The 12,530-nt window shown below is 40.5% G+C and overlaps 1 protein-coding gene across 1 annotated transcript in view; it reads left to right on the forward strand.

The window, feature by feature from the left end:
* The window catches only part of DNER (delta/notch like EGF repeat containing), a 214,956-nt gene that overhangs the window by 107,833 nt on the left and 94,593 nt on the right, over positions 1-12,530 (forward strand). Inside the window, exon 5 of the mRNA XM_084891823.1 lies at positions 4,582-4,727. Within this exon, the coding sequence (XP_084747949.1) occupies positions 4,582-4,727 (146 nt within the window). The remainder of the gene's footprint in view (positions 1-4,581; positions 4,728-12,530) is intronic.

The raw sequence follows: 12,530 nt of genomic DNA on the forward strand, positions 1-12,530 counted from the left end.
TCCATTTCTGCTTCAATTGTTTTCTGTGTGAATGTTTCCTTTCCTTTGTCTCATGCAGTTCCTAACCTGTGATTTTGTTTTCTTTTTCCTTTTCTTGGCCTAGTCTTTCTTCCTCTCTTTCTCTCCTTCCTCTTTCATCTCCTTCCTTTTATAAATCTCCTTCTTTTATTTCCCTTCTTGTTTTTAACTTAAATCAGGCCTTAATTGGAGCAAGTTCAAAAGCCTGTGTTATGTCAGTGCCTTGGATTTTGAAAAGACTATAGAAAATGCAGGTGTTGCCAAAGCCCACTCTAAAATGTCTCTGCAGACAGAACAGGAGTGTCATCCTCAGAGACTCCAGTGGAGGGTGAGGAAGCTTTTCTGTCCAGTCCTGGGTCAGGAATTACATTGTGCATATTGCTATCACATCATTAAGGAAGAAAGAAATAATGACCATTTGCTTTTCATTTCTTATAAGTGTGTTAGAAGTGTCCATCAGTATGAGTACTGTGTGCCCCTCCCCCCAACAAAAAAAAAATCACACTGACTTTCAACAACTCTCAAATGACCATGAATCCAGCCTCAGAGAACTTCTTTTGTAAAAGATGAATTCTTTTTCACTCTGATTCTTTCCACCGTCCCTTTGTAAAGGACACAGCTCCTGATTTTGGCATGAGGCATTTCCCAGGGGCTACTTGACTCCTTCCCCTAGCTGCAGGTTGGTGAAAGTTAAATTGGACAGTATTACTTTTCACGACGAGGAAGTCCAAGCCTTTTCCCTTAGACATGGTCAGAGAGAGGTGCAAACAACTTACTGAAATTATACTCTGACCTGGAAGGAGCCGCCCGGTGCTGATCTCATCATGGGAGCAGTAGATTGCCCAAAATAGCATGCTTATCCTGTTGACTCACTTTGGGAGATTAGGCGACATAATTAGGAATTACATAGGAGTGTGTGACACACTGTCGCAAAGATTGATTTCTTTAATCATTTACTAAGGAACTTTAGGGCCAAAATACTCACAGTCGTATTAAGCAAATAAAGCTAATATAGAAACCTTTAGCAGAGCTGTGGCCAAGAACTTCTGAGACCTGTGAAGAAGAGGGAATATCAATTCAGTCAAAATAATCAGAGTTGGCAGAACTTTCAGAAATAGATGCATAAAATGTGCTTTCAGAGGCTCACCTAGGTGCCTCAGATTCAGAGTGGTTGATACCTTAATAATACTATTACTTGCATGATTTAGATTAGCTTTTCTGCCAGACCAGTGGTTCTTAACTGGAAGCATGTGTCAGAATTATTTAGGAAGTCTTTTTTCAAAAAACATGCCTGCCAGGAGCCCACCCCAGATTATTGATTCTGAATCATTTGTGTTGGAGCTCGGAAACATGTGCTTGGAAAAAGCCCCTGTAAAATTATGTAGCTTCTGCTTTCAAAACAGTCAAAGGCCCACTACTCTGGGCTGAACGCTGGTGTGGCAGAAACCAGGGGTGACTCATCTTTGTAACCTTAACATTTATAATATGGCCCCTGGTTTGTAGATGGGAGCTCAGTAAATGGTCATTGAGATAATTGAAGCAAATTATCTAGAAAAACTATACCATGTATATTTTTAGCTGTGCATTCATTTGAATTTCTACCAGCTAAGTGCATTTAATAGTTGAATACAATTTTTAAAATAACCTTTGAAGGGAGATCTCTTCAGCAGAATTACAAAGCATTATGTGGTCTAAATGCTTAGAAAGTAGAGAGATGATGTATTGATAGATTTCAATCATAATGCAAAAGTAGAGAACATAGCAAGGGTATGAAAAACACCTTTATAATTACTGGTACCTGATTGACCTCTATTATTTTATCTGTAAAAATGTCTTTTTTAATAAGAACTCTGAAAGCATCCCAATACTGTACCAGGATCTGTATCCTTATCAAGGCTAATCACAAATTGATAAGCACACATTTCCTTAGAAAACTTGGATCTTTGCATTCATTCAAATAATTGCTGTTCTTCCATGTTGGATGACAAGACATTCTGGAAACTCATCTTCAGGAATTACCTTTGCTGCTCTGTCATATATAGAGTGTCCCCCAATAATGTATACATACTTTGAATAATTTTAAAGTCAGTATTTATTAACATGCAGTTCATTTTCAAAATTTAAAAGAATCTGTAGACATGGATAATTTTTTTTTTGTCAATGCCTGTTTTCAAACTGATGTCCGTTCAGGTCCAGGCACTGCTGATAACATGAAGCAATGAAATAGAAAACATCAAGAATCATTTTGTTCAGTATTTGTGCACCTTCAATTAGTCAACTGTTGCTGGTTTTATACCATAAACTTTATCTTTCATGTATCCCCATAAAAAAGTCTAATGAATAAATTTCCTTTGTTCAAGCCTAGTCTGGCTTCACCCATTATTTCTAACCAGTTAAACCTGAAAAGGTGTGAAAATTAAATGAGTTATCAGTTGTTAAAATGTGTATAAAATTTTGGGTATATCCCGTGTCCCAAAAATGTATACACATTTTGAATAATTATTAAGTCAGCCTTAGTACTTCAACTGCATTTTCAAGCTTCTAATAGCATGAATTTCTTTTGTTCAACACTTACTCTAGCTGAAAAAGATATGTACACATATAATACCTTAATAAAAAATGAAAATAAAAATAAAATGCATACAAATTAAAATTTTAAAAAAAGAAAGAAACATCAATTGTTCTGTTAAAGTGTGCACTCATGTTTTTGGGATACCCTGTATATACCCATATCCTGACTTCCTGCTTGCCACCTCTCTGACTTGTCCCTAGCCATCAGAAAGATTTGGTAAAGGTGGTATAACAAGAAACCACCCAAAACATAAACTAATTAGGGACATGTATGTGATAGTATGTACTTGAGATGGATGAGTTGAGATGAGAGGGGGCTGGGATATTGAGGAGAAGTTCATGAATAAGTTGTGATCTGAGCGAGGAGATGGAAGAAAAGGGAGTAGGCCAAAGGGGGCTTCATGGAAACGTTCACAGAGTTGGGGCAAGCAGCGCATGTGAAGGTGGCTGGGAAGAGATGTGAGGTGTCTATCCGGTGCCAGGCCCTGATGGAGGAAGTAGAAAGCTCTACTGAGGAGCTGCCTTTGCCTGAACCATCCTGTTCCTTCTGCCCTAAAGCCGGTTTGCCATAAAGTCCTCAATAGGAAACCTTCAGAAGAAAGCAGCTAGTCTCTGTGGATGTAAAATGTCACCCCGAGTCAGGCCTGCAGCACCAGTCTTTACAAGAGACACTGGCCTCCTAATTCCAAATGAGGAGTTGAGGCATGTCCCCACTCTACTGTGACTTGCATTCATTTCCCATCATAACCTGGACACCTGTGAGTTGGATTCAATCTTCTGCTCTGTTTCGCACCCGTCTTCTGCCTGTTAAAACGCTCTCTTGCGTTAATGTAAGACTGCACTTTGCAGATTCCTGATGTCTGGCTATTCCTCAGGACATGAGGAGCAGGAGACTGTCCTCACCTCATGCCTGTGTTCAATTGTAATCACAAAAGCACCCTATTTTGATCTGAGAAGAGCCCCACTTTTGATCATAAGTTCTATAGCCACCCTAATTTGGGGCTATTATCCTTACTTAACACATGAGAACTTTGGGGCTCAGAGAGGCATGACTGTCTAGAATCATTTTCACCACTTGGTCTTGAGCACTATTTATGGGTAACCCAGGAGTCTTCTCATGGATAATGGAGGTGTTAATTATAAGTGATTTATTTTGAAATTTAAAATTAAATATAAATAAGTGAATATTCTTATTAGAAAAAAAGACATTCTCAGTAAAATAATTATAACATTGATACAAAATACAGGATTTCTTTCTTTCTTCCAATTGGAGACTATATTTACTTCCTATTTATTTCTACTTACTATTTATAATTAGCCATACTAGACAAAGATCATGGAATGATAAATATGATGCATCAATGATACTGCAAATATTCAACTACCATTGGTCCTGTATTATTAGTTGATTAAAGCCACGAAAGTTAAATTGATATTGTGTAGCTAGATTGGTGATCAAGAAAAATATTCACTGATAAACCCAACATAGAATACCAACCTGTATTGCATGTCTGCCTGTGAAGGCACAGAGTCTGCCCAGGCAGGCTGGGAATGGGGGTATATTTAGTGCTGTGACTACCCCAGGTAACCAGGAGGCAGGAGAGTTGGGAGATGTAGGCAGGTGGCTTCCTGGGAAAATGGGTTTAAATCAGGGAAGTTGAAGTCTCACATGCTAGAGCAGGGATGGACTTGAGAGAAAGAGTGGTCTCCAAGAGCGAGGGCAGGAGCAGAGCAACAGGGTCTAAGGAATGGGGTCTAAGGGATGACTGAAGTGACAGCCGCTCCTTTTCATTGGCCTTGGTTTTTCCTCATGAGGGAGTGGCTGTCTGAAAGGCCTGAGGCTACTGTGTGTGCTTTATTCTTTTGCCTAACTTAACCCATTTCATCTTCATGGCCAGAATTGAATGCTGCCTAAACTAAATTCAGAGACTTAGGTAAAAAAGAAAGAATGTTGGTAAAATTCACATTTCCTCTTGTCCCATTTCCTTTCAGGCTTTGTGAATGATTCTGTTTCTAAATCCATCGCGGCTTTGCGCTTGACCCTGGTGGTGAAGACCAGCACCTGTGCTCCACCCGAGAGCCGTGCACGTGACCTGGAGTGCTCAGGAAAAGGGGCCTGCACCACGAAGCCAGCAGAGGTAAGGGGACACTGGTAGCCTGGAAAACATATATTGATATAAATGTATTTTAAAGAGCCTCCCACATTTCTGGTTTCAATTATATGCCAGTATGCAACACACAGATATATAAATCTCCATATGATTTCTAAAGTAATTACAATGAGTTTGTGCAGTGCTAGCCCTTCTTGCTTTGGTATGAACCAGACTTTTCTATGAGAAGAAGTTGTCATCATATCTGGTAGCAGAAGCAAGAGAAATGGAAGGAGGGAAAGGTAAGCATAGAGTCATTTATTTCCCAATTATTACAGAATTTCCTCCTTAGACTTTGCATTTCCCTCATACTAATGACAGTTTACAGAAGTGAAAGTAAGAGAAGGAACGGAGAAGAGGCAGGGACCTGAAGGCTGGCATTTTTTGACATTTGTGGACCAGCATCGTCAACACTGTGGGGGACCGGAATCTTGTTCCCCATAGCTCAGGTCCCAGGGGCAGGGGTCAAGGGTTGGGTGCCAGGGGCTGAGTACAATTTCTTCTCATTTTCTGGTTAGTGATGAGGTAAAGGAGTCAGACCAGGAAAGGACCAGAGCAGCCACTGAGTCCAATTGCCATCAGCCTAAGGCTTTCTTAAGGCAATGGCAGATGGACCCCAGGCGCCACCTGAGTGCCAGGAGTGAGAGACCCTAACCCTTACAAGGGAGCCTGTTCCACAAGGACACATCCACTACTTTTAACACTCACTGCTCTGGCATCCTTGCCTCCATTTCCCTCTCCCCAGTTCTACATGTATTTACATTGGAGTTCATGTTAAGTAAAGTTCCCTCCATAGAAAAAGAGGGTGAGTTGTTTTAGACCAATTTTAAGGGTAGCACTGGTCAATTTTCTTTGGTGACACCTCCTTGTGGTAATGCCAGCACCTTCAGTAATAGTGGTGGGAACTTGGGTAAGTGGAAGGAATAGGATAACTGAAAAAAGGGATGTTGGAAGACATTGCTCATGCCATCTTAGAAAACCCGTGATTTTGATGTATTTTAGGTGTAATGCAATGACTCAAACATACCATTTTTTTCCCCCCTGTAAGATATCTCCTGGAGGGGGCAGAATGCTTTCAGAACCCAAGAAAGCAGTGGGAATAATAATTTCTTCTTAATCTTAGGAGAGGAACACAGACATAAACCAAAGTCAAAAACGAAATCCCTGGGGGAGGGGAGAGAGCCTGGGGGAAAGCCAGGAGGCAAAGCGTGAGATTTCCTTTACTGAACGAGCCTCCCCTGTGGGTCCGTTTCCTTCTGTCTCAGCCAACTTGGACCCAAAGCTTCTCTTTCTTGATAGGAAGCTTCATTCATCAACTTACTTTATGGGGGAAAAAGGAAGGACACTAATGTTCTGTGACAGTCAAACTAGAGTACAGTAACTTGAGAAAAGATATGAAAACCATGGTAGAATGTCAGAGCTCCCCAGTGAGGCTGCAAAGAGGGACACACGGGTCTTCCCCAAATTTTTATCATCCCCAGTGAATGATCTTGGGGCCTGATTAGCCCTCAAAATGCTCATATCAACAAAAGAGCAATGTCTTAAGCAAGGAACAGAGGGCTGTTCTCAGAATTTAGGACTGGCAAAGAGGTTGAGATTCCTTGTGAGCTTTCTCTTATGATGGATGACACTTCTGGGTAAACTTTTCATTCATAAAGTACTCACCGTGTTATCCTGAGGCATCATGTTGGCAGCTTGCGGCCCCACCTGGGTCTCTTTGGCATGAATGCTCCTGCTTAGAAGCTGTGCCTGGTGCTTTAGCACTGACTCATTGAAAAGGTTGTGGAAGTGGTTAGCACCTGGCAGGTAACTTGGAAAACTGGAAAATAAAAATGACTCAAATGCCTGAGTGAGGAATTCATGCTAATTTTAGCAGATCGCTATAGAGGAAATACGTTCATTGTGGGCACCAGCTCCTTTGAATAGCTGTTTACCTCTCCCTGAGATGACACCTCCTCCCTCTGCTGCCACCTCCCACGTCCACCACGTCCACCATGTGGCTTCTAGAGTATGGAGCCTCTGCTGTTGTTGATTTAGTCAAAGCTCACATGCACCTTCAGTGGATTTAAGGAAATCATGGCTGTCATCTAATCTGAGCCATTATAATCATCCTGGTGACTGTAAGCAAACGATTAGGCTGAAATTACCATGTCCATTCATAGCCCCACTTCGTCCTCTTGGAGAGAACAATCTGGAAGCCAGTTCTATAGTTCATAAAAAGATGGGGGGAGTTGAACTACCATTGGCAGGAGTGGAGATACAAAGGAGGCTCACCCTTTTTGTGTCTACTTGAGTTCCTTTGGCTTCTTATGATTGTTGCATAATTTACTAGTCATTGACTGACAAGACTGTTATCGTCAAGTTTATTTCTTCTTACTCTTTTTAAAACTTAGAAGTTTTATGGTCTAACCTTAAGCTCAGTGCAAAATAGAAAGAACTATATGGTAGTTTAATTTTTTACTGTTGCTAATCATTTTTGTAACTTTTTATTGGATCATCCATAAAAATAAAAGCAATTCGGTTATTACCACACTACTCTCATTTGGTAATGGGGCTCATTTTTTTTTCTGTCAGGTATACTTTGTCTTGAGGATACTTCACAGTTCTGAGTTGATGGGAGATTTGCAATAAAAGTTTAAGCTTGCTCTTCTTAGATATGGCCCCATCCTGAGAAGGTCTTTTAAAATTTTTACTATAGCACAGTAGGAAGCTACCTTTTAAAAAAACTCCTTTTGTTGTAACAGTTGACTGATGTTTTCTTTTCCTTATAAAATGTTTGGACTGTTGGCCACTGCTTCTCTTTGAATCTTGTCACCAAGGTTGGCTGCTGCTATTTGATGATTCTTTAATTATCTGAAAGGTGTGTCAGATAGTCATAAAGACCTCTTTGCTGGTGTGGGCCTTAAGTCTTCTTTAGATTCAATTAGCTTCCATGAATCCTGTCTCCCAGGTGCAAGAGATGTGTATTTGTCAAGATTTTTAGAGAAACAGAAGCAATAGGAAATATATTTATGATTTATTTTAAGGAATTGGCTCATTCTGGATCCACTCATTGTGGAATCTCAGTGAGTTCAAAATTTGATTGGGGAGAGGCTAGTGGGTTGAAGACTCAGGAAAAAATTTCATTTCAACTCCAAAGGCAGTATACTGGTGGATAAGAAAGAGCTGATGTTGCAGATAAAGTCCAAAGACTGCTGGGAGAATTCCTTCTTGCTTTGGGGAGATCAGCCTTTTGTTCTATCCAGGCCTTCAACTGATTGGATGAGGCCCACCCTCATTATGTAGTTCAATCTGCTTTACTCAAAGTTCACTGATTTAAATGTAAATGTCATCCAAAAACACCCTTATAGAAACATCCAGAATAATGTTTGACCAAATATCTAGGCACCATGGCCCAGCCAAGTTGAAATATTATATAAAACCTTCACAGAATTTTCTCTCCAATTCATTGTTGTACCCTTTCTACTCAATTGCATTCCTTGCCCACAAAATTAAAGGAGTAGTTTTAAAATTTACTTTGCCTAAGATTTGCCTGAGCCTCTTGACAAAAAGTCATATTCCAGACCCCTCACTCAGATTATGATGCCTTTTGTTAGATAGTGGTGATTCTGATGCAAAAGCAGGTTGTGGACTATAATTCTGAAAATAGAGGTCTTAGGAATAGTGCTTATCATCTTTCCATTCTTGCTGATTTCATAACACAAATATGAAACATAATTTTATTCAGGGATTTAACTGTTAATAAATTCAAGGTCACATGGAATTAATAAAACAAAAGACAACTGCTGATAAATGATATAATGCTTCAATACATATCCCCAAACTGTCCTATTTGTTGGCTCTGATTTAAATTAATAGATAAGTGGGGTCAGGCCCCCATTCTTAAAAGGTTCCTTAGAAATCTCTCTAGCTGTAGCTTAGGAATCCATCATTCGCAGGCAATTTGGATCAGATATTAGAGCTGACTATTCAGATTGTGTTTTGAGAGAGAATTGAACTGACATCATTGCTGGGAGCCATTGATAATTCCCCATATCTTAATTCTGTCTCCAGGAGTTGGCCTGCACATGGGAAAAGCACTAGTATGTTTGGACTCTTGAAGATTCCCAAACTTCTGTTACCTCCCTCCCTCCTCTTAGAAGTCAAAGGCTCAAGTTCTAAAAAGTCCTAGTCTTCCTATGGCCGAGTTCTTCTGCTTGGGTTTGGTTTATGAGAAATAGATCACTGCCCTGAAGTTGTTTTTTATTCATCTCTTGTTAACATTCACTGTCCTCATTCTCCAGCCCACATGGCCCGGGCAGGTGATACTATCCTGCCCCTCTACTTATCCTTGTTCTTGTTTCAAAAGCATGTACGTCTTTGTTAAGGCTCGAAGTAAATTCTCATTTCTGAGGTTTGTTTATTTTCTATTTCATTCCCAGAGCAGAGAGAGGAGCATGCCTAAGCTGTGTGCATGAGCACCCTTTCCAGCTTCCAACCCGACCTCCTCCCACAACCTCTGTAGGCGTGTGTCTCCTCCCTCCTCCCCCCCCCCCCGCCCCCACTCACACCTCATTCCTCCCTAGATTTCCATAGTTTTGCACATGCTGTTTCCTCCATCTGGAATCCTTAGTTGCCACACCACCCTACCCTCACTCTCTGCCCCTGCCCTCCCACCTTCCTAACTATACTTCAGGCACAGCTCAAACTCTCTTGCTTCCGGAAGCTGTCCCTAATCCCTCAGTGCTGACTCACTTATCTAAAACCCCATTGCATTTTATTTTTCTTATGAGACACATGAGTATTGATGTATGCTTGTATTTCTTTACACCCATTGTTACATGTACTCACCTCACTGCAGAGTTATTGCCTGTCACATGCCTGATACTGGCTGAGGCTCTGGAGATACACATTTGGTCAGAGATGACTTGGCCTTTGAGACAGAGTTGGAAGGTTGTGGGGGCAGGGCGCTGGACCAGTAAATCATGGTGATGCAGGCTGGGCTGTGGGAAAGAGTTGCAGATGTGTCCTATGAGCCCTGAGACAGGTTCAACTCAGATGTGGGATCACTGGGCTTCCCAGGGGCATCTCCGGTAGGTAAGTTTCTTGGTGATCTGTGCCTGCTTCCTTCAGCATCCACTGTAACAAATAGCATGTGCTTTCCGCATGGATGATGCTGAAAAAGTGCTTATGAACCGAATGAACAAAACAAACAAAAAAACAAAAATATGATGGGAAACCAGTTCTCTGGGTATTGAGTTAGATATTTAATTTGATATGTAATTTGAGTTATATGGTAGTTAAATATGGTTGATAAATAATAAGATGGAAAATAGTCTCTGTTCTGAGGCTTTCACAGACAGTGTGACCCAGAATGCTGTAGTCATCACTGAGGACCACCTTAAGCAGCGTTGCCAATCCTTTCCCTCTTGTTTCAAGAGGAAGTACGTCAGAATAATTGGAACCAATTATGCCCAAATCTCCTGAAACATCATCAACTTCCACAGCCTTCCTCTAATTAAATATCTAGTCAGTGCCCATTTGAGGTATTTCACATTTTTCAGGGGGAAAGAATCCATTTAAATGGTCCCCAGCATGGACTTCTGTTTTTGACAGTTACCTCAAATATGGCTTTAAAGTGCAAATAGTAATGATAAAAAGTACAAATGGACTAATTTGTCTCCCTGAAGTCTGACAGATTGGAGCTTTAGGTTGATGACAGTATTTGTCTTTTCCTTCGTGACATCCTTTGAGCTTCTTAAGAATCAGCCTGCTTTTGCAGCTTATCCTGCCAGTGAGGGAGAGTTAGGTAATTTAGAATGACCTGTGATGTGTTAGGGGATTGTGCAGCAAAACTTCCCCCCAACTGGACAGAAACACCAACATGGGACAAATGTGTCTTAATGACAGGTAGTGTCCAGGTTCCCTCCTGGTATTGGAGATCTCTCCTCCCTTTCAGAATAGCTCTCTGCTGGCCAACCTTGTGCCTCAGTCTCTGAATGTTGGCCTCCATTCTCTGCTGGTGAGCCACAGACTCATGTGAAGACTCCTCCAGTGGATATGGTGTTTGCACTTTTATTTACAATTATGTTTGGCTTCACTTAGCCCAGTGTTTTTATGAGTTTTTGGACTCAGAACATCCTTGCATTTTACAAAGTCATTAAGGTCCCCAAATAACTCTTGCTTATTGGGCTCCATCTACTGATATTTATTACATTAATTTAAAACTAAGGTATTAAATATTTATTATTTATTTTAATTAATAGACCCATCACATGTTATAAAAAATTACACCTTCTTTTTGAAAAGTAACTATATTTTCCAAAGCAAAAAATAATTTACATTTTTTCATTTTTATAAATCTCTTTAATATCTGGCTCCAAAGAAGAGAGCGGGATTTTTACATTTGCTTTATATGTGATCTATTGTGAAGTGTTGTTTTCGTTGAAGTATAGGAAGAAAATTGAACCTCATACAGATTCTCAGTTGGAAAGAGAAGTGTTTTAATAGCCTTTGCAGATAACTGAGTATCTTGAAAATTCTCCAGAACTGGACACATGGCAGATTCATAAAGGTTAATTGTATGTGGAATCTGAAAGCATATCAATGATCTCTTGTACTCTGGTACATTAAAATCCATTGGTCTGTTCTGCATTTTGGATTTTCTACCAATGAATGGTTTTTATAACGTCACAGATTGGTCATTTGGAAAGTAATGGACTTATACAGAGTTTCGAAATGTTACCTTTCATTATACAATAACCCCCCAAAATCACATTATGATTAATATCACCACTAATCTCATCAAAATCATCTTAAAGTTGGGGGTTTGTCAAGCTCATAATGAAAGATAAACATTTTCCAAAATTCTAATTTCTCCCTTAAGGCTTTTAAAGCTCAAATGTTATCTCTGACAACAAAGACTAATGGTTATTTTCCTTGAAGTGGCAGTCTTACTCGGTTCATTTGAGAGAAAGTATCTGCTGAATGGCCAATTCTGAAGAAGCCTAGTTTGCCTGTGAGTCCTTCTTTCAAGGAGAAAAGGTATTCCATGAAAAATGGGATCATTAGGTCCTGACTTAAAGACCTGCATGCGTTTGCTGAGAAAATCCCTGGGCTTTGGGGAGCAGTAGAAATGCTTTATGTACCCCTCCATCCCCTACACCCCCTCTGCCCTGCCGTTTTGTTACCCAGAATGTAAAAAGATGTGCAAGGCTTGAGATTTCATCAAATTTTAATTGGCATTTCTGCCCTCCTGTAACCTTTTTGTTGGTCATTGTTGTAAGCTCTTTAGATAGTAAAGAGGAGCAAGGAAATGGAGGGATTGCTTTTTAGAGAATTGGTTGCTTCCCTTGGCAGGAGGTGGGAGAATCCAGCCAGGATCTTGCTGTTGGGAGGGCAGCAATGGTGGTGGGCAGGAAGCCGGATCACAGGGGCAAGGAGGAGCTTGGGTCACCAACATGTCTTGCCCTTTTGATAAATTTGGCACCAAGTGGAGGGAGAAAGTGCGAACCTGGGTCAAAAGGAGGGTTTTTACTCCTAGAGCAGAGAAGTGTACCACATTGAAATAAACAGAAGGAAAGAAATTGGTTGATGTGATAGGTGGTGGTGGGGGGGGGGTGGTGTAGTTAGTGGAAGAAGGTTCCAGAGAAGATGGAATCAAGAGGAGGTGTGGGAGAGAAGGTGCAGAGATCTGCAGAAAAGGGAACAAAACTTCCTTCTTTGAGGCAGGTGATGTCAGACACCAGTCTTGACAGAGTATTAAAACAATTTAAAGAACTGAGGTGAAATTCATCTACTACAAATTGAACT

This window comes from Pipistrellus hanaki (assembly GCF_964339955.1).
Source record: "Pipistrellus hanaki genome assembly, chromosome: 8".
NCBI lineage: Eukaryota > Metazoa > Chordata > Mammalia > Chiroptera > Vespertilionidae > Pipistrellus > Pipistrellus hanaki.